At 38.2% G+C, this 22579-nt stretch overlaps 1 protein-coding gene across 6 annotated transcripts in view; it reads left to right on the top strand.

Annotated features, from left to right (window-relative positions):
* The first annotated feature begins 1751 nt into the window (after positions 1–1751).
* MDM1 (Mdm1 nuclear protein) overlaps positions 1752–22579 on the top strand; it is a 32424-nt gene continuing 11596 nt past the window's right edge. For 2 of the 6 annotated variants that reach the window (XM_074226189.1, XM_074226191.1), the window contains exons 1-7: positions 1753–1901; positions 4471–4585; positions 7589–7953; positions 9004–9141; positions 13807–13971; positions 20270–20349; positions 20441–20540. In XM_074226189.1, coding sequence (XP_074082290.1) covers positions 1884–1901; positions 4471–4585; positions 7589–7953; positions 9004–9141; positions 13807–13971; positions 20270–20349; positions 20441–20540 — 981 coding nt within the window. In that variant the 5' untranslated portion in view covers positions 1753–1883. Of the gene's footprint in view, positions 1902–4470; positions 4586–7588; positions 7954–9003; positions 9142–13806; positions 13972–20269; positions 20350–20440; positions 20541–22579 lie in introns of all 6 variants that reach the window. The other 4 variants (XM_074226190.1, XM_074226192.1, XM_074226194.1 and 1 more) reach the window with 3 other exon arrangements.

Here is a 22579-nt window from a genome sequence, read left to right on the forward strand (position 1 = left end):
GGGGATCTTCCCTGAATGTTAGGCATTCTAGGCAGAGAAATGAAAAGAGAGCTGAAGCTAAAGTCAGGAAGACCTGAGCTCAAACTTGAGTCTTAGAGACTAGCTATGTGATTGTGGCAAATCACTTAATCCCTGTTTGCCTCAGTTTCCTCATCTTTGAAAATGAACTGGAGGAAGAAATGGTAAACCTCTCCAGTATCTTTGCCAAGAAAACACTAAATGGGGTCACGAAGAGTCAGATATGACAAAAAAACCCCAACAAAATTATGATGATGAATATTTTTTTTGTTGGAATACCTTCAAAGGGTTATTTGATGTGTATTTTGTCATCTTTAGCATCTAGCACAATGAGGTCTCTTAGCAAGTGTATATGCATGCAGGGGAGGGAGCATTTGGTACTTCTGTAACACCCTAAGCTCAATTGATGTAATCACAAATGATGGAGTAAAATTAATAGGTTTTTCTTTTTTAAATATTTTATTTATTTTTCTGATCACATGTTTTTTCAAAAATCATTTTTTGCAGGGTTTTGAGTTTTATATTTTTCTTCTCCCTTCCCTCCTCCCCAGAAAACAATCTAACATAGCCATTCATGTATAAACATAGATTCATGCTAACATGTTTTTCTGATGGAATTTAGAGGACATGCCCCTGAAAGTCTTTAAATAAATAGCAAAGGTGGAGTTAAATAGCAGGCCAGTTTCCAACAGTTTGGGAGTGAGATCATACTAGGAAGTAGTAAGGGGGCATGGGCAGGTATCCATCCCCCCACCCCATCATGGCATCAGAAGAGCCCTTTACCCATTAGGAGATTCCCTGATCAGTAGTTGGGAGAGTCAGCTTGAGCTACAGCTGAGATGCATCCTGCAAGAAGCAGAGACATCCACCCTGGAAATATCCAAGGATCCAAAGAGGCAGTGACTGGGGGGGGGGGGGGCTCTGCAGAAAAGAGAGCAGCTGTCTACACTCTCAAGAGAGAGCTAGCCCTGGCCCCTGGGTGTCACCCAAGCAGGGCGAGCCCTGGGAGGACTCTACAGGAGACAAAGGGATGGAAACCCCACAGTGTTGTGGTCCCGCTACATTGTATCCACTCTGCCCTCCCTGGGATACAGTGTGTCCTCGTGGGGAACATTTCCGGTCCCTGTTTTTTTCCATCGCGTTCTCCTCATTGTGACCGTGGGCTGCAGCTAAGGAGAAGCTCGTCTTGGCTCAGTGGCTCTAAGGGGCCGGTGGGCCCGGAACGTGAGTAAGAGACGGGACTAGCGGCGCCTCCATTTCTCCGTAAGGGAGTGCAGGCCCACGGCCTTGGGGGCCTGGCCGGCCGGCGTCACCCAGCTGCTGGCGGCGGCCCTGTAGCCCGGAGGCTCCACCCCAGGAGGGGGGCGCCACGCACAGCGGGGCTCAGGCCCCGAAGCCTTGGACTCAGGCGGCTTACAGCTCCGGCGGGAGCCGCCTCTCCCGCTGGCTCCGCCCATTCGCGTGAGTAAGGGCGGGGCCCGAGGCCCGCCCCCTGACCTCCTCGGAGCTCCGGCCCTCCGGAGCCTCCGGTGGCCGAATGCCCCGCCCGGCCGGGAAGGCGCGCCCTGCTATTGGCTGCGAGGCCCGAGGGGGCGGGGCGCCGAGCCGGGAAGGCGGTCCCGGCTAATGGTTGCGAGGCCCGAGGGGGCGGGGCGCCGAGCCGGGAAGGCGCGCCCGGCTATTGGCTGCGAGGCCCGAGGGGGCGGGGCACCCCGCCATGTAAGGGCGGGTCGGAGCGCGCTGCGCCGGCGCGTCGCTGGGGACGCCGGAGCGGGACGCCCCGGGGCCCCGCCCACTGGGCTCTTGTCCCGTTAACCGCGGCGACAGGAGGGCGGCGGCGGCCCGGCGGCGGGGGCGGCCGAGACATGCCCGTGCGCTTCCGGGTGAGCCCGGGGGGCGGGGGGCGGCGTGGCCCGGAGGCCCGGCGCCCCGTTTTACAGACGAGGAAAGCGAGGCCCCGCGGAGGGGACGGCCGGGCCTGCGCGGCGCGGGCCGCTCGTGAGCGCGCCGGCCGGGCTCGGGGGTCCCGCCGGGCGCGGCCTGGGGAGCGGGGGACCTTTCGCCTCGACCACTCCAGCTTCGATGCTTCTCGAGTCTGGTGTTGGGGGGCGGGGAGGGGGAGGGTTCCTCAATCAGCGCTTCTGAGAAGGGGGTCCCCAAAGCTGGCGGACGTGAAAGCCACTTGGGCTTGAGACTGCGCCTGCGCGACCCCCGTGGTCATGACTGTAATAACGAGCAGAGACACGGCAGTGGTTGGGCATTTCCTCTTCCGCTTCATTTTACAGACGAGGAAACTGAGGCAGGCAGGGCACAGTGACCCACCCAGGGTCACACAGCCGCAAGTACCTGAGGCTGAGTTTGACCTCAGGAGAATGAGCCTTCCTGATCCCCGGACTTGATGCTCTGTCTGAGGCTGCTCATAATAATAATAATAATAGTAATAATAATGATGATGATGATATAATGATAACGATAATCAAACAGCAACCATTTACACAGTATTTCATGGTTTACAAAGAGCTTTATGTATCTCAATTCATAATGATAATGTTACTATTTATGTGTGTTTTATGCTTTGCAGAGAGCTTTATCTCAATAATAATGATATTGGCACCATTTATATAGTACTTTATGCTTTATAAAGAGCTTCATGTATCTCATTCAATAATAATGATAATGATAAAAGCAACTAACATTTATATAGTAATTACTCTATGCCAGGCAATTATCTTCTTTGATTCCCAGGACACCTCTGGAAGGTGCCGTGCTGTCATTACCCCTTTTTTTATAAGTGGAGAAACCGAGGCAGATAGAAGTGAAGTGACTTGCCCAGGGTCATACAGCTAGTATGTGTCCAAGACAGGAACTAAGTCCTGTGCTCTCTATGCACGGTGCCACTTGACTATATTTGTGTTTCTTTGTATGTGTATGCATGCATCTAGGCACTGACATATACATATGTATGTATATGAACTTACACATTTGCATAGACATATATGTATAGTGTCCCAAAAGTCTTAGTGCACTCACATGACTTTGTGTATTTTTACACACCATGCACACACACACATATCTGTAATATATACATGTGGATACATACACATATACAACGGATGTTCCAAAAGACTTAATGCAATCCTTTATACACTATGCCCATTTTATGTTTATATATGTATAAGGTTTATGGATACATACAAACATATATATATATATATGTATATATATATATATATATATATATATAAATATATATACAGATGTCCACCAGTGAACTCTTCTATGCACTCTGCCTCCTAATTGTATTTGTGTGTATGTATATATTAATAGATAATATGTGTGTATTTAAGAGAATATGTCCCCAAAGTCTTAGTGCAATTTAAATTTTGAAAAAAAGTAGTTTAATAGCTATTAAAAGTTATGATTGCAGGAAGACTATTGGGATAACTTGTATGTGAATGAACAAATTGGCAGTGTGTGTGGATGTATGAAATGCTTGGTAAATATTAATTGCACTATATGACTTCTAGCAGTTATTATTTATCATTTGATATCTCAATTGATGAAATTGGTTTCTTTTATTTACTAAGCAGCTTACCAAAACTTTTGAAAGCACCATAGGCAGCTGCCTGATATTTTGGAGGCAGTGCTGCATTTGAACTCAGAGGTTCTAAACTCTTAATACTTGTTCTTCCACTTTAGTGCAAGACTTTGGGCAATCAAGTTCACATCTCTAGATCTCTGTATCCTCATCAGTAAAATGAAATTGGACCAGATAGTCCCAGAGTCTGTGTGTGATCTTTTCCAGCTCTAATTCAATGATCCTCCGCATTTTCATTCTTTTAAGAAATGGAGATTCTGATTGAGAATCACAATTTCTTATGCATTTTAGAGTTTGGGTGAAGTACTAGATTAGCTCTTGGAATCATTTGCTCTTTAAAACTCAACCAATGAAAAAGTGACTGTCTTTCACATTACCTGACAGGCCTTCTGGTTAGGTAAGTGTGTACTCGGGGTTCTCAGTCTTTATTCTGTTGCAACTTATATTACATAGAGCCTGTCATCCAGAGAATACTTTAACAAGTATTAATTCAATTTAACAAGAATAGTAAAGATGAAGATTGAAAGACAAAAAAAGGCCAAATATACCCTCAAAGAGCTTGCTTTCTATTGAGGGATGTACGTGTAAACAGAAAGGTAAAATGAAGATAATTTGAACAATAATGAATATGGAACTCAAGAAAGGCTTCCCATAGAAGAGTGTACCACAGCCAGAATTTGAATTAGTAAGTAAGAATCTTTTCATGGTAATGATAACCTACCATGAAGGAATGCATTTTAATTTCTTGTCCCCCAGTTATCACAGGGAGATCTTTTGTATTTGATTACTAATCATGAATTTTGAAAATTTTTTAAAGGTTCAAAAATACTACTATACATATTTGTGTTTTATAGGGTCAGAGTGAATACCAGAGAAATTTTCTGTGGAAAAAATCACATCTCTCAGAGTTAAGTAATTCTCTAGAAAGTCAAAAGTGTCCATGGGCTGGACTTCGATCAGATCAAATTGGTAAGTTTTGGAAGTTGATGGCTATTAGAATTTGTGCTAATTTTTTTTCCTTGCTGGTCAAAATCATAATTCAGTTTGGCTTTGCATTTTATAAATTGTGAGGTCTTCCCAGACTTCTTATGGTTATCCTGGTGGACATTTGTGAACTTGATATATTTGACATTAATTTAAACCACATTGACTTATAAACATCAGAACACTATCCAACAAAGAGGCATGTGAAAGTCTGCAGGGCAGAGTAGATGGTGGATTTTGACTTGTACTCCAGCCAGTTTTGTGTAATTTTTGCAAGTTGCTATCAGTTGACATCACCTCATGAGTAGCTCTGAAGTTAAGGCTGTGGGGAACAGAGTCGAACCGGGGTTTAGTGGGAGGGTCCACTGTATTTATCCCCTGTCTCCTCAGACCCTCCCTCTGCTCCTGTATGTCATCCCTTCTCTAAGTCAGATAAGACCTCGCCATGCTGGGATAGTCTTCTTGGGTGCTCTTGGTCCTGGAGTAACAGGACAGGAATTGGGAAAAAGGAGGACTTTTAACAAGTTGAGGTCAGAGAGGATTTCTGGAATCATCTCGGGGTTGGGAAGAAGAGTGCCTCCATCACTAACCAGGGGCAGCTAGGTATCTGGACTTCTGACTGTGCTTGCTCAGAATTAGGCTGTTCTCTTGTGAGTTCTTCTTAAATACTTCAGAAGTGGGGTAACTTGGTGGTGGCAGTGGATAGAGCACTGGCCCAGGAGTCAGGAGGACCCGAGTTCAAATGTAACCTCCTTAACTTTCACTAGCTGTGTGACGTTGGACTAGTCACTGAACTCCATTGCCTCACAAAAAAACCAAAACAAACAAATAATCAATAAATACTTCAAAAGCTATGTGATGATGAAAGCAAATGGTAACTCCTCTATGCCTTGATTGATGGTCCAAGTAGTTCTGGACAGCCTTTTTGAACTTGTTGTTTATCTCAGTTATGAAACACCCAGTTCTTTTTGGTGCCAAAACTTAAAGCCTTTCCTCTTGTTATCATGTCAGCCCTGCTTGAACTTTTTCTACAGGCAAACTTTGAGGACCTCAGATTTACATGTTAGCAGTATGAATCTCAGTGTATGACTTTGATAATTGTTACTTATTCAGATGCTGGAAATTTTACCAGTTGGAGTCTGGTAAATTGTCAAGTCCAATAAATGTCCTGAAAATGCTAATTTTAGCTGGGGTGGTAAGGGGAGATGCTATTTATAATCTACACCTTTCGGCTCAGTTAGTTTGATCAGATTTCCTTCTTGAAGTGAGATGACCCCATGAGGAAACAGGTAGAAGAGGGTATAGAGAAGGAATAGATAATTTGGAATGATGGTAATATTGTGGGAGGGGAGACTTATAGAGGGAGCTTGGGCAGTGTGAGAACCTGCAACCCTTTAAGGATCCAGAAGTCTGGAGAAAGGGAGGCGAAAAATGCCAAATAAAATCTCAAGATATATTTATGGAACTCTTTGTTCTTACCTTTTCTGCCAGTTTTCTTGTTAATATTTTGCATTTACCAAGACTCTACAGTGTTGAAAGGTAAGAACAAGCTCCCTTTTCTCTACATGTTGCCTGATGAGACTTGGAAAAACTCCCTTGGTGTTCCTCTCTTGCCAGAAGGAGCTGCCCCCTCTCAGAAACATAAATCACTGATGTGCCTTAACTTTACCTAGGATCTGAGCTGGGAAGCATCTAAGAAATCTTGCAGTCTACATCCTTCCTTTTACAGGTGGAGAAACAGGAGTTGGCTCTGTGACTTATGGAAACCAGTGCTTGGGTACATGCCTAAGGGTGTGTGGGTGGTATGGAGCAGAGCCATCATTCCTGAGGGGGTCTTCTGCCTCTAGATCCAGGATTATTAGTGGGTGCAGTAAACAGAGGATGCGGAGACAGACTTTTGGTCTTACATCCTATTTTATATGGTCACTTAGAAGGAATAACAGGCACTACCCAGGCTACCTATCTTATTCATCATCATGTTTCTGTCCTCTCTTCTTTCACTTCTTGATTACTTGAAAACAGAGAATTTGGAATTACATCCTATATGCTTTTGGGTAAATCATTTAATCTCTATTCCAGTTTTCCTAATTTTAAACTTAAGGGGTCATATCAGACTTAGATGATTTTGACTCCTGCAAGAGATAATGATCTATGTATGAACTTTTTCAACACAATACAATTTTCTTTATAACTAATGAACTTTCCCCAGTTTTGGACAACTTTGGTTTGTTTTTTGACTAAGATTACCAATCTGTAAATTCCATTTGTCTAAAAAAAAGTTTGTTCAATTAAAATAGATTTGTCAGACAGAATTCGCTACTATAGTGTCAGTTTTTCAAGGATAGTTTTCTTAGTTCCCTGGACATCAAAGCTAATGTAGAATCTTTTTTGGGAATCTTTTCTCATCTTGTAATAGTCACTTTTCCTCTGCCTAGTCTGTATAAGTAAGCCTTTTGAAAAGGTTCAAATTTGAATAGCACCAGAATCAGTTGTTTTTATTAAATAACCAGGAAAAAAATTAGGAACTGTGGCAACAGGTCCTCCTTGACTTGCCAAGAATATGGTGTCATAACCTTGCTTCCAATCACAACTGACTAGGACAGCATGACTAATTTTTTTTTTTTCCCCTAAGAAGACTTGTGGGGCGGCTAGGTGGCGCAGTGGATAAAGCACTGGCCCTGGAGTCAGGAGTACCTGGGTTCAAATTCGGTCTCAAACACTTAATAATTAACTAGTTGTGTGGCCTTGGGCAAGCTGCAAAAAAAGAAACCTAAAAAAAAAAAGACTCGTAAACTAAAAATTTTTAGGCTATTTGTTATTTTGAAAAAATCCTTATTTAGTTTTCTTAAAGACTCTTTAAAATTCAAGTAAGCTGATGCATTTTAACTTAATTTCTCTGTTTTATACAAATTTGTGTCTTTATATCATTAGAACCACTGTTAGGAAATGAGAACCACCTAAGTAGTCTTATTATTAACTCTTTTATAGGAATCACAAAAGAACCAAGTTTTATCTCAAAGAAAAGAGTTCCTTATTATGACACAGAAATTCCCAAATACCTTGAGTGGAAGTCAGAAGATGCCTCTGAGAATGAGTTGGTTGTATTACCAGAACTTGAAGTCCCCAAAGGGACAGAATTGCAGGAAAAAGATGACTTGAAGGAAGGAAGAATTTTAACCCCTGAGGCTCCTAGAGTGCTCAAGAGGGTTCGTTCAAACTCTGTTGACTCACAAGTTGAAGCTGTTGACCCTGTGGATGATGATAAGGAAGTAATTTCAGATCCTACACCCATGAATGAAAAAACAGAAACCCAAAAGTCTACCCAAGTTCTTTCAGAAAATGTCCACAACCAGGTAAGAATTTTCAATGAGTTTTTCTGGAAGGTAGAAGAAAAAAAAATCTGTTTTATAGCAGTTCTAGTAGTACTAGCATACATACCTAAAACTCGTGTGTCTGTGTGTGTGTGTGTGTGTGTGTGTGTGTGTGTGTGTGTGTGTGTGTGTTAATGCTCACTGAGGCTCCCCTCTGGTGTTATAATTGAAGGAATTGGTATTAAAAGCTGGACTTTACCTTAGTTAGGGACCATTTTTAAACCTTGATTCCACATACACTTTGGAAACAGTGTTAGTGATACAGAACAGTGGATGATCTACCTCTGGATTTTATTCACTGTTTATTAGTATCTGAATCCTGAGAGAGAGAGATCAAATGAAGGCAGAAGGAGGAGCCTTTCTCTGTGGGTGGTGAATCCAGGTACTTTGATCTGTTCTTTAAGGGTTGACCTCTCAATAATCCCTTTTCAGTTTTCTTATCATGGACCAACAGGAACTCAAAACAAAATCATGATTGACAAAAATCCTAAGAGGAAGGAGGAGAGGCCTGGCTGGATGTCCCAAGTATTATTGCCAGCCTTACTTTCTCCTGCCAAAGCTGGGTGGTTGTCACACACATAAGGGTTTGTAGCAGCTCTTGTAGGAATATCATCCTCTCCTAGGTTCCTTTGCCTGTTCGAGTTCTCCTTCCCAGTTTCTTGTCTGCAGCTGATGGGGACAACAGAAGACACTAAATAGTGTTAGAGAAGAACCTGTGGCCCCTTAGAGAAAGCAGACAAGGAGAAGGGATTCCAGAAAGGTGATGGGGGAAGCTTGGTGGGCAGGGGACAGTGTCTGTGGCAGTGACTGAGCAAATAATGACAGCTCTGATGGCGTGTGGATAAGACAATCATAACTAAAACACTAGCATAATATTTAAGAATGTCATTATTAAATGTTTTGGACTATTTGGATTTGAAAAACCTTAATAGCTTTAAGGAGAAATTAAGAATTGATTTAAATAAGAATTTCATCAATGATGGAAATTAAAAGAAAACTTGTGTAAAAACATTAAAATAAATTTTTTTTAAGCAGTTGGACAGGATTCTACGGAGGAAAGCAGGATTGCCTGTTGCTCCCACCTATCATTCCCTCAGAAATTCTGAATATCAAAGACAATTTGTATGGAAGACCCCAAAGGAGAATTCCCCAATTCTTGCAGCTGATCAGGTAGCTTGAAGGATGGGTTTGACAGTATTTGGTAACTTTTTACATTGCATGCTAACATGGGACCAAGATCTTAAAGAAATTAAACTGATGTATGAAAGAAGTAGAATCTAGGAAAGTGAAAATTTTGCTTAAAATTTTCTTTAAATTGCTGAATTGGGTTCCTTAATATTACTTCAAATTTCCCCAGAGATTTAATTTTTTTCTCCTTTACTTTGTAAATCTACTCAGACCTCATATGCACCCCCCCCCCTTTAAAACCCCCATGAATTAGGAGTGGAATGAGATATACTGTTAATTATGCCTAAAGCAATGATCTTGTCTGTTATAAGCTGTTGTGGATTTATAAGTATTAGTTTGTTATTTTAGTCATAATTCTCCAATGCAAAAAAAAATTAACTTAGATATAGCTCTCCTGAACTGATAACAGGCATACCTTTACTTTTTTAAAATCTACTCACAGAGGACCTAGTAGATTAAATCTGTTAACAAGATTAGAAGTCTTACATGAGAATTAGAAAATGAAAGGTTTGCTTCTCTTTGGTCTCTAAGATCTTATTATTTCAGGTGAATTGTGTTCCTTAAGAGATGAAATCTGTGTCATAAATCTGGGGGTTACTTCAGTGGGCTTATATGCAGATGAAAGAATTGGGTTGTCAATGTTGTTTCCTTAGAATGAACAAAGTGTCTTAGGTATTAATTTTAACCCTTTCATTAAAGAAGGATTTAAATAAATTTTGGGGGATGAAAATTTGGTATTTTCATTTGAAGCCATATCAGTTTCTGAATTCTGTATATATGTATATATTTTATATATATATATATATATACATATACATATATATATAGGAAAGCTGTATGCAAGAAGCTCAAAAGTGAATTTCTAAATAAATTCTATTATACCAAAAACCTGTCTCTGAAAAGATGTCTTATACAAGTTTATAAGTTAAACAACATAGATCAAGTATGATTGTTTGTTGTTGTTATTATTTCAGTGTGTCTGACTAACTGTGGTACCTTTAGTTAAGAAATTCCCTGGGATTATAAAGTACCAAATCAATACATTTTATATTTAATCAAGCAATAATGTTTAGGAAGTATAAACAAATAATAAAATCTCCATCTTTATATATTGAACTTAAACATTCGGGACTTGTTTATTCAAGGGTAAAGACAAATATGAAAATGAAGTTTTTTCTTGCCGATTATAAATTGTTTTAGTGTAAGATAAAAATTAAACAAATGATAAGAGATGTTCACCTTTCAGATATAAGTATTTTTCCTTATTGAATGTAAGTAAACAAATAATGATTTATTAAATAAGCACTGCTACAGTGTTTAAAATACTGTTGCAGGAAATGGGAAAAAATCTAAGAATAAAGTAAAAAGTACAAAGCTTATATAAGTTAACTTTTTAATTAAATTAATATTATGGTTGAAAGAACCTGAAATCCAGGAATCCAGAGTTCAAAACTTTTAGACTGAATTTTCTCATTAAATTCAGACTCATTGTATTATGAGAGCTAGAAGGAGGCTTAAAGTTCATCTCACTGGGCCTCAGTTTCTTCTTATGATGGGACTGAATTAGATGACTTGTCCAATGCCTAGCAATGTAAAATGGCCCATCACTGTAACTCAATGAACCTATTTCTTTTGTCTTCCAAAGGTCCTTTACAATTTTAAGCTATCAGAATTCCTTGACCTTGTAGCAACAACCTTTTAAGTAGCTAATATTTATCACAGCTCATTTTCATTTGCTGTGGATTGACCCTGTGTCAGACATGACTTTTCTGTTTTCTGTCTAAAATTTTGTTTCTTTTACTCTCATCTTCAGAAGGAGTTAGTGCACTGAAGTTCAGTTTAATAGATAGTTGTTAAATTAAGGTATTCATTAGACTGTCTTCTGTATTGGGGATACAGTGGCAAAGTGCTTGGGGATCAGATGGATTCATTTACCTGGGTACAAATACACATCACAGATGGTTTCATGGAGTGCTTTTGTTGAACTGTTGTGGTAATGTTGACCTCCAGGGGAAAGTTAGTAGATCAATTTGACCTGAAGATAGAGTATAAGAAGGGGAGGTGATGGGAATGAGCTGGGGAGGTGAATAAAAAAAAAATTCTGGAAGCATAGTTTGGAGTCAGCACTTTAAGCTAGAGTGTGGGAGTGGGAGAGTGGCTGAAGACTTTTGAGCCCAGTAGTGACATGGTTAGACTTTTTTGTTGTTGAAGATGTCCTTTGCTCTTGAAGAGAGCTTGACATCAGGGAGTAATACCATGACATGCTTATGAGTTGGATTTAAGTGAGGGAGGTCTGGATCTTTTACAGTAGAGCTTGAAAGGGGAGGTTAGAAGTGGAGAGACCAGTGGGGAGGTTCTTGTAATATTCCAGGCATGAGGTAGAGAGACTGGCCAGCAGGTGAGTAGAAAGAGGGGATTGGAGGTGAAAGAGAGGAATAAAATCAATAACACTGAGCAAGTGATTGGATTTAGAGGAGGACTACAAACATGTTTGGGTGATTCATAGGGGGTGGTATCCTGAAGAGAGGTAGAAAAGTTAAGTGGAAGGTCAGTTTTGGGGGAATTAGTTATCAATAAGCACCCAGTCAGAGTCCTGTGCTAGGACTCTGTATTCAACTGGGGAGATAGATAAAGTATGATTGTTTGTTGTTACTAGTCACTGGTCATAAACTAGAAATGGCCATTTCTTTTTCTAACTCATTTTACAAATGAGGACACTGAGACAAACAGGGATAAGTGACTTGCTTAGGGTCTTTCAGGCCAGATTTGAACTTAGATCTTCCTGATTCTACTCCAGTACTATCCACTGGGCCATCTAGCTGCCCTAATTTTGTTGTTGTTTAGTCATGTCGAACTCTGTGGGGTGTTGTAGGCAAAGAGACTGGAGTGGTTTGCCTTGTCTTTCTCCAGCTCATTTTACAGGTGAGGGTCTGAGCCAAACAGGGTGAAATTGAAATGACTTGCCCAGGATTACATTGCTAGTGCATCATGTTAGATTTGAACTCAGGTCTTCCTGACTCCAGATCCATTAAAACATTACAGATAAGTCAGTGAGGCATGTGTGTTTGTATGTATATATGTTTACATGTATATGTGTGAGTATGTGTATAGATAATTTCTGGTAGAATACTAGCAACTGGGGAGAGCTTCATGGAGGTGGCTGTCAGCCTGTACCTTGAAAGGAGCTAGGACAGGGGAGGTGTTATAGGCTGGTTTCCTGGGGGTACAGTGGATGAGGACAGGATGGGCAATTGAGGCACTCTGAGAAGATAGTCTTCGACCAGATTGTGAAGAGTCCTGCTATGTGGAGGGTGGAGTGGAGAGAGGGAGCTAGGAGAAAACCAGTTAGGAACCTTGTCCAGTAGGCCATGAGGAGGCTCCATGTGTGGGGAGTGGTGGAGCACTTGGAGAGAAGAGGATGGAATCTAAGAGCCAATGAGGAGAGAGATCTGATAGACCAGAGCTGAGAGTGAAGGGAAGGGCTAAGAGTAACTCCTGCTGGACCTATTGAGATTGAGATGCCAATGGGATATTAAGGTCAGGCGAAGATGTGCACAATCAATCAAATAAAAAACATTTATTTTAAGAACTCCTTCTTATACCAAAAGACAGTTTTTGGTAAGACTTGGAGAGATTGGAGCTGAATTTGTGATTTTGATAGTCATCTGCATAAAGAAACCCCAGTGAGAGTGAAGAGGGGATGGTCCAGGAAAGGAATTTGGAGGGTACAAGCTGAAAAGTACGGAGATGCATGATGATTCAGCAAAGGAGACTGAGAAAGTAGACAAGGAGGATAAATAGGAGAGAGTTGTGTAATGGAAGCCAAGAAAAAAGAGGCTCTTAAGAGCAAAAGGGTATTGAACATATCAAACAAGAAGGTGAAAAAAAGGATGAGAAATGAGAAAAGATGAAAAGAGATAATGGTAACCTTAGAGAAATAGGTTTCAGTAGGGTAGTGCAGAAAGAAGTCAAATTTTAAGAGGCTAAGAAGTTGAGTAAGGAGGGGGAAGGGAGAAATAAATTGGAGAGTGGGATGGGATTAGAGACAATCCTTTTTAAGGAATTGACCTGAAAAAAGTCATTGGATTTTTGCAGTTAAGAGATTTTTTTGTATCCTTGTTACAAAACTCCCCTTTCACCCCTTCATCATTGAGAATTAAAAAACAAACAAATCCATTTTATTATCTTTTCACATTATTGTGATGTGCTAACAGTCTGTAATAGGAATTACAATATAAAGCATTAGTCTGAGAACAGAGCAGATGGATTAACACATGTTGATCTTTGGGTTTTAACTTTTTGGCATGAGAATGGAAGTACAATGGACATCAAATACAATTTTGTGTGCTGTAATTTTATCTTCAGTCATTGTAGTGTACTGAAAAGTGTTAGATTCTGAGTCAGAAGACCTGGGTCTAGTTTCTGGTGCTGCCATTAACTAGTTGGATAACCTCAGACAAGTTGTATTGCTTCTCTTTTCCTCACTTTTCTCATTTTTAAATTAAAAGAGTTGGATGAATTATATTTTTAAAGTTTCTTTTTAGCCATAGCATTTGGTTATATTTTATTTTCTATTCTTATAGATCTAATTTTTGAATAGTTGAACCTTGAAATTAGGAAAAATAACTTTGTTGTTCTTATTTTAAGGTTTTTTTTAGTAAAAATAAATCTGTTCCACCATTCAAAGTTGATGTAACTATCCCTGAAACAGAATACAAGAGAAATTTCAAAGGTTTGTCTCCAAATAAAGAGAGAAGATATGGGCATGATTTGAAAGAGAATGAAAATCCTGAAATTGAATCCCCTGAGAAGGTATTTATCATTTCTTATTCCTTTTAACTACCATTTTCTGTATCTTATTCTTATTGGATATACGATGGCTTAATCTACTGGAAAAAATAGCCTATCCTACCTTTCTAGGAACCATGAGTACAGACAGAATTTAAATAAAGAAAAGAAAATATGGTCACAGAAATTGCTGTTCCATTCTTTTGTGCAAAGTATAGCAGACAAGATATCATTCAGTGTAAAGCATATGCATTGCCTCAGTATATATATTTTGTATTTTCTTTAGAATAGCAGCAGTAACTCATTGAGAAATATTATTCCAACCTTAGAGAAACGTAACTATGTCTCTACCTGAAATAATGTGTATATCATCACTCTTGTCAGCTTAAGAAAGATTATAATAGAAATGGAAAAGATATGATGAGAGGTATTATCATCATCATCATCATCATCATTTTGATGGATCTGACCATGCTTCTCTTTTGAATTGGAGAAATGTAGCTATTTAAGAATAGCCTGGGGTTCATAACAACCAAATATTTGAGTTACTTCTCTCAATCCCTAGCTTCCTTTCAGACCCAGCTCAGAGATCATCTGCCATGTGGAGAACCTTTCTTGGTTTTCCCTTATCTTCGACCAACAGTTTCGGTGCTTTCTTCCTTCACAGATTTTTCTTTATTTTGTGTTTAGTTGTCTGTATTCTCTAAGACCTAAGTTGTGCTGCAAGTGCTGACTTGTACTGGTAGAGGGAGCTCTTCCCTGAGAATGCCCTCAACTAGAGAAATCTCAGATTTGTTCCTCAAGATCCCCAAGCCCTGTGCCTAAAAGAGTATTTCGTGAGAGAGGATAACCAAGCCCTCCCTGCCTTTTAGAAGCTTGCATTCTTCAGTCATGTAAGTCAGTACAAGGAGTCGGGGCAGGCTCTCAGTGCTTAGGGGCTTAGGAAAGGCCTCCCTCAGAAGGAGATTGAATGGGCTGCTCTTCAGGCCTGGTGGACAGTTTGGCCAAGGAAAAAAACCAGTGAGTAGATGCCTGGAAGGCAGTAGAGCTCAGTTTGGTAACACAAGCTCCTTGAGGGGAAGGGACCCTTTTGGTTTTGTCTTTGTTTCCCTAAAATACCACCATGCTTTGTATGTATTTAACAAATGTCTATTGAATTGAGTGTTTGGAAATATGGCCAGTCTCCCGGGAGAGTAGTTAGAAGAACATTTATGTCTGGGCTTACCAGAGAAACAGACATCTAAATAAGTAACATATCATATGATCATAGATCTAGAGCTGGAAGGGACCTCCAAGACCCTCTAGTCATAGACAGGAAATTGAAGCCAAGGGAGGATTTATGGTCACACAAGTAGTAAGCCTCAGGGGTGGAATTTGAATTCAAGTCATCCAATGGGGGCGGTACAGCTAGTGTGCCAGGTTATCTTGCTGGGTTCAAATCTGGCCTTAGACACAGTGACTAGCTGGGTGACCCAGGCAAGTCACCTCACCTTGTTCATCTCATGTTCTCATCGGTAAAATCTGTAAAATGAACTACAGAAGGAAATGGCAAACCACTCCAGTATCTTTGCCAAGATTTTTTTTGCCAGTATTTTTGCTTAAAATGGAGTTGCTTAGAGTCACATATAAATGAAATAAGTGAACAACAACATCTCGCTCCAAAGTCAGGGTTATTTCCCCTCTACAATTTTATTTTACTCATTGAAACTGCTTAAGAAATACTAGTTACACTTATTTTTAATATTGCTGTGCCTTACCTAGTCTCTTTTTATGTAGGTACCACATGGTGTTATAAAGTATATATTTAATGTAGACGTATATAATGTAACATGACTTTAAATATGATAAATTTTAGTTTATTACTATATTATGTTTTCTTCTTTAATATGTTTGGAAGACGTGACTCATCTTTCATCTCTAATCTTCCTTTTTCTTTAGGTTGTTTTGTTTAGCTCTTGGGAGAAGATTTATTATTATTCTGTTATTATTATTATTATCATTTCTACATATCTTTTTAATTTAGTTAACTCTTCCCTTATGATTTTTTATTTTTGCATATTTCAAATTTATCATGATACTTGCAAAATTGCTATCCTTGTTTCCTTCTGAGTTTTCTTCTGCTCTCCTGTATACTTTTAAACTTTTTATTTTTGTTTTTATTTAAGGCACTGGGGTTAAGTGACTTGCCCAAGGCCACACAGCTAGGCAATTATTAAGTGTCTGAGGTTGGATTTGAATTCAGGTCCTCCAGATTCCAGGGTCAGTGCTCTATTCACCTAGATGCCCCTTTCTGTATACTTTTAAAATGATTCATCGACGCTCTTTTGGTTTTTTCCTTTCCTTTTTTTTTATATCGCTACCCTCCAAAAAAAAAAAATAAAAGAAAAACTCTCCCTTGAAACAAGAATAATTACTGAAATTAATCATATGTAATATTAATTTGATCTGAAAATTATCTTACTCTTCATCTTTCAGAAATTACCTATCTAGCAGGAGATGAGGATCATGCTTCAACATCAGTTTTTTTTTGGTATCAGTACTGATACTTGCAGTTTTTTCTTCAGTTTTTTCACAGTTGTTTCCTTTACATTATGACCAGTGTTTTATTGTTCTCCTGGTTCTACTTATTTTACTTTGGATAAGTTCATACAGTCCTAATAGTTTTTTCAGAATCTATTTATTCATTTCTTTCTTTTTGAAGGAGCTATTTCAATTGTTTCTTACATTATATCATATCTATAATTTTTTCATCCATTTATTATTAATGAGCACTTGGCTTAAATCCAGTTTTAGGTTTACAAGCTCTGCTCCTAAATATTTTTGGTACAGACCTTTCCCTCTTTCTTGCCTCTTTCAGAGGGAGATGCCTGGTACTGTTATTCCTGTGTCAAAGGAGGTACACAGTTCAGTAACTTTTTGGTCTTACATGTTAGGTGTTAAGACTTTTTTGGTGCTTTCTAGAATGGTGGTACTCTATTTCATAGTTCCAGCACCATGGTGTTATGTTAGTTTGCCTGGCTTTTTTGCAGTCTCACCAACAATCATTATTTTCTTTTTTGTGTTATCTTTTCCAATCCAATGGATATGAGGTGGAGCTTCAGAATTATATTACTGTACATTTCTTTTATAAGTGATTTGAGGGACTTTTTTGTATCATTATTGATAACATTTGATCATTCTTCAGTAAGGGAATGGCTCTTATTCATACTTATTTATATAAGTTCCTATGTATTTTTAGTATCAGACCTTTATCATAAAAATTTGGTGCAAATAATCTTTCTTGATTCATTTTTTTTGTTTTGGTGGGGTCATGGGGTGAAGTGACTTGCCCAAGATCACACAGCTAGTAAGTATCAAGTATCTGAGGTCAGATTTGAACTAAGATCTTCCTTGCTAGGACCTATGCTCTATCCACTGCCACTGCACTACCCAGCTGCCCTCCCCCAGTTCATTTTTTAAAAAATTCAAGCTATATAGATTTTGTTTATGTAAAATTTTTAAAAATAATCAAGATTGCTCATTTCATTTTTTGAGATTATATCTTTTCTTTAACTATTGTTCTTAGATTATAATCCTTAAACTTTGCCTTTTCAAATATTTTATCCTAAGATTTTCTCTCCTTTCTGTTGTTTTCAAATCTTATGTAATTTTTGCTATGATTCCTTGGTACTTGAACTCTGGATTTTGGTTTTACATTCTTAGATATTTTCAGTTGAAGGTTTTTTGATGAGATGCCCTCTAGTTTTAATAAATCTGGATTTTTTTAAAATACAATTTTTGTTTTGTATAGTTTTTCAGGGAATTGCAAGGATTTAAAAATTCTCTCTTTGCTTGTTTCCAATTATTTGTTTTCGATAAACTGCTCTTTTAATTCTTGTGGTTGGGTCAGTTTTTTCCCCTCTGAGATTCTGTTTGTAGTCATTGTAGAGTTAATTTCTTCCTCTGGACTTATCTTTTAGGCTTCTCTTAACCCGTAGTTATTTACTCATATTTTCAACCTCAGTTCATGGATGGTGGTTTTGTATTTATGCCATACCCTCCAGGGCACTATTGGTCCTGTCTTCTCTGTCATCTGCTATGCCTTTTTCTAAAATGTTTTTCTTTAGTTTATTCTCCATTTATTATTTCCCTTACATTCCATCCTAAAATTGTATTCTGTAATTTTTATATCCTTTATTCCTTCTTAACTTCTTTATACCATGGGATAAAAGCTTCTGAAGAACTAGACTGGAGCTCCCTCTTCTGATAAGTGTCTGATTATTGCTTTTAAAGGTCTTGTTCTATCCATTTTTCTGCTGTGTTTTACTTTTACAGGTAATGAGGCTAGCAGACAGACTCAGTGCTGTGTGGCAGAAATTACCAAAATTCTGCACCAATCCCTACCTCTTGCTCTCCTTTCTAAAGGTCATGATAGCTTATTTCTGAGACTTATAATTCAATAACTATTTGGGGGTTTTTTTTTGGGGGGGTGCTAGGCCTATAAAGTGGTATAGGGAACTAACTTCCAGTCAGGTAACTACCAGTGCGAATACTATATTGTTCTGTACGTTTTAGTCTTAGAGTTATCTGGGGGGACTGCTATTTAGTATGTGTCAGGTATAGAACTTAAATTCAGATCTGTGGCCAGTTCATTATTTACCATGATAGGCTGCCTTGAAATCTAATATAATAATAGGGTATATAAATATATTCAAAAGAGGCCGGACTCAAATTTATAAATCATAGAGTCATATTAAAAGAAGTTGAAACATGTTTTACCCTTAAAATCTCCCTGGACATCTGTAGGACACTGGTCCTAAACACCACAGTGGTAACACAAAGGCTGTGTTGATAGCTGGAAAATGACTTAGGAAGAGAACTTTGGAAGAGGCTGAGAAGAAGAGGTGATCAGCTGATATTCTTTGAGACAGGCATAGATATTCTCTTCAAAGCTCTGCCTTCCCAAAGGAGAAGCTGGCAAATTGTCCTCATAATATCTTTCATTTCCCTTTTTTGTTTGTTTTGTAAGGCAATGGGGTTAAGTGGCTTACCCAAGGGCACACAGTTAGGTAATTAAGTGTCCGAGGCCAGATTTGAACTCAGGTACTCCTGACTCCAGGGCCACCTAGCCGCTCCTCTTCTTTTCCTTTTTAAGAATGTCCTTTATCCAGGTGGCTAGGTGGTGCAGTGGATAAAGCACCAGCCCTGGAGTCAGGAGTACCTGGATTCAAATCTGGCCTCAGACACTTAATAATTGCCTAGCCCTGTGGCCTTGGGCAAGCCACTTAACCCCATTTGCCTTGCAAAAACCTAAAAAAAAATGTCCTTTATCTTAATCTTATTTAAGCAATCTAAAGGCATTTTGGAAACTAGGAATTTAGGTTGATGAGCACAATGTGGTTTTTGTTTCTGACCAAACCTCTTGAAGCTGATTCTGGATGCCATGACTTAAGGGAATGGCCTGAAATGTTGATGGTAGGAAAGTTGTATGTGCTTTTCAATAGACTCTGCCTTGAGACTTTGCTGATCTAATGAGATATCTGACTAAGTTTAACAAGCCATAATTTTTTATGTAATTTTCATGGTGGTTCAAATAACATTTTTTCAAGTCTTAAAAGTATAATATACATATATATATATATATATATATATATATATATATGGATATAAATATACATGTATGATATATACATACATATGTATTCTTTTCCATAGAAGATGAATAACTGAAATAAAATTAAAGCAACTTGTTAATCTTACTTTAAATTATTACCAATTTTGGGGTTTTTTTGTAGCAGAGGGCTGGTTTGCTATTAATTAATACTTGGTGAGAAGAGAAGAAATGTATTATTTGTTTCTTTTTCAGAGTAAGAAGGGAATAACATTTACTGAATGATCCTGCTTGTTTCTCCTTCATGCCTTTATCTAGTACATGGTACTATAAAATGGTCATGCAGATAAATATTCAGAATATCAGGGTGAAAGCAGCAGCGCTTTAAGATATGTAACAAAATAGAATTGCATAGTAGTAAGCTGTTAGGTGTTATTTAAAAAAGAAAAAACAAACCCATAAAATTGTGTTCAAAATCTTTACTGTGTCATAAAATGATGCTAGGTCTGGATCTACACTTATCCCAGACCAGGATGGTTTAACTACCTCATATAATAATTCACTTCAGTTCTGTTTGATGTTGGTATTTAGCTTTAATTCTTGAATGAATAAAACAAGCTAAATCTATTTTCTTCCTGTAGAAATATTGTGATATAAAATCTAGCATTATAAAATTTCAGCATTTTCCAATATATTTTAAAAACTAACACTATTTAAATTATTCCATTTCAGTGTAGTAAAACAGAAAATTCAAAACAGAGAGAAGCAGAAATGGAACCAAATGACAAAATTTCTCCACATAAATATCAAAGGTTTGAACATATATTTTGGAACAAAAATATTATGATTTTTTTAGACTTGTTTTTAGAAAAAATTTATTTACTCATGTTTTCTTTGTACTAGGAAAGTAAACACTGAATATAGAGCTAAATTTTTATCCCCATCTCAGTATTTATACAGAGATGGGACTTGGAAACGGGTGAGGGAAAACACACTAAATCAGGTGAGTATTTGTAAATAGAGGATATCGAAATGTTGACTACTTCCTGAGGTCTTTGTGTTAGTGATGTTCTATGAATAGAAAAGTTTCTAGCATCTTTATTGGCAGGTTTAGACATATGGATTTAAAAATGTTCGAATTCTTGCACCCCTTACATTCTTCCAAACTCATGTTTGAGTTAGTCCAGTTTAGGTGTCTCTCCCTGCAGAATAGTTTTTTAGTGCAGTCGTTATTTGTAGAGGATCCACAGCTTCACCCACCAGAAAAATGGGATGCTGCAGTCAGTGGTCAGAAGTGTGGGCATTCAGGAGGAAGTCAGGGGCAGAGATCATTTTTGTGACCTGTAAAGGGGAATGGACTGGGGTGGGTGTAGAGGCATCTCGACATGTGGCAAAACGCCACATGGAGCCACCAAGTGAAAGAGTAAAGCAGTTTAGGCAATAGTAAGCATCAGGATCATGGAAAAATGTTAGCTGATAATCCGGGATCTCCGTTAAATAGAGGCTAAGCAGTTCAGATTAGAGCAGTCTGAGAAGTGGCAGGAAGGACAGCTTGTCCAGACTGTGACTGTAAGCTTCTGGGGAATAAGAGTGTTTAATTTTTTGTATTTTTATATACAGAACCTGCCACAAATTTAATGATTAAGAAAGACTTCTTGATTGACCCCAATACCTCCTTTTATCACCAAAGGCTACACACAACCCTCAGGTTGCATTTCACAAGAGGGTAATTATCTTTTTGCATCCAGGTTTTTTGTTAATTTTAACCTGATATCTCATTTTAAAAGTCAGAAACAGGAATCAGTTGTATTGCAGGAAGGCAATTGAAATAAATTACTTGATATTATATTTGAATTTCACAATTTTTTTTTAAATTGGCATTTTTATTATTCCCATTTTACAGAATAGGAAACTGAGACTGAGAGAGGCCAAATGACATGCATAGATAATGATATTTTTCCAGGAGTTTAGAGGAAGGTGGGCTGCAGTGAGTTGAGAAAATGTTGAAGGTGTAGGAGACTCCCTTTGGCAGTCTGGTGAAGCATGTGAACCCTTTCTTAGAATATTGTTTATAACTGTATGAAATAAAAGGAAAATGAATGCATTGAAGTAATTATCAGCATTTTTAAAAATTCGGAACTTCAAGGATCTCAGGTTAAAAATTTCTGTTCTTAAGGCTTTAGATTTTAACTTGAGAGAGCATTTCTGATCTATTAGGTAAAATTAAATTAGCTAGTCAATCACTATCTCAATTTTACATTTTCAAGGAACTTAGAGGGAGGCAATTTTTTTTATTAGGTTTTTTTTTTTTTTGCAAGGCAATGGGGTTAAGTGGCTTGCCCAAGGCCACACAGCTACGTAATTATTAAGTGGCTGAGGCTGGATTTGAATTTGGGTATTCCTGACTCCAGGGCCAGTGCTCTATCCACTGCGCCACCTAGCTACCCCTATGGGAGGCGATTTTTTTAAGGAAAGACCAATAGTTTTTATGTTTCCTGGGAAAAAAAAATTCCCATTGTCTTTGTGGTAATAGAGTTTATCATTTTAATGAAGAGTCTTGAATGGGCAGAAAATTATGATATTGCAGTTAATTCCTGCCACTTTAAATAAATAGTATAGTTGATATCTGTTCCAGAAATTGTTAAAGTGTAATGGCGTAGAAAAGAAAATGAATTCTAAAAGAAAAAGGTACTGGAGATTCTTTAGGAAAGGGGCCATTTCCACACTTACTGAAGGTGGAAGAAATTTTAGTTGTGTTGACTCATGAATATGTAAAATGTACGGTATTTAAGGTACACGTATTATTTACAATTAATTTGTTCTTTTTAACTTTTTCTTTTAAACAGATTTTTTTCAAATTGCATTTTAAATGATTTGGTGGTTGCTTTTAGTTAATCTATTTATAAAAACAGTTGTAAGCATTATAGATCATATACCCATGACAAAATTAGATTTACTACAGTAGAAACCTTATTAAAAATGTTAATTTTAAGTAATAATTATTAGTTTAGTTAGATCCTATACATAAGAAGTATATTTACC

Source organism: Macrotis lagotis, chromosome 2, assembly GCF_037893015.1.
Source record: "Macrotis lagotis isolate mMagLag1 chromosome 2, bilby.v1.9.chrom.fasta, whole genome shotgun sequence".
Lineage (NCBI taxonomy): Eukaryota > Metazoa > Chordata > Mammalia > Peramelemorphia > Peramelidae > Macrotis > Macrotis lagotis.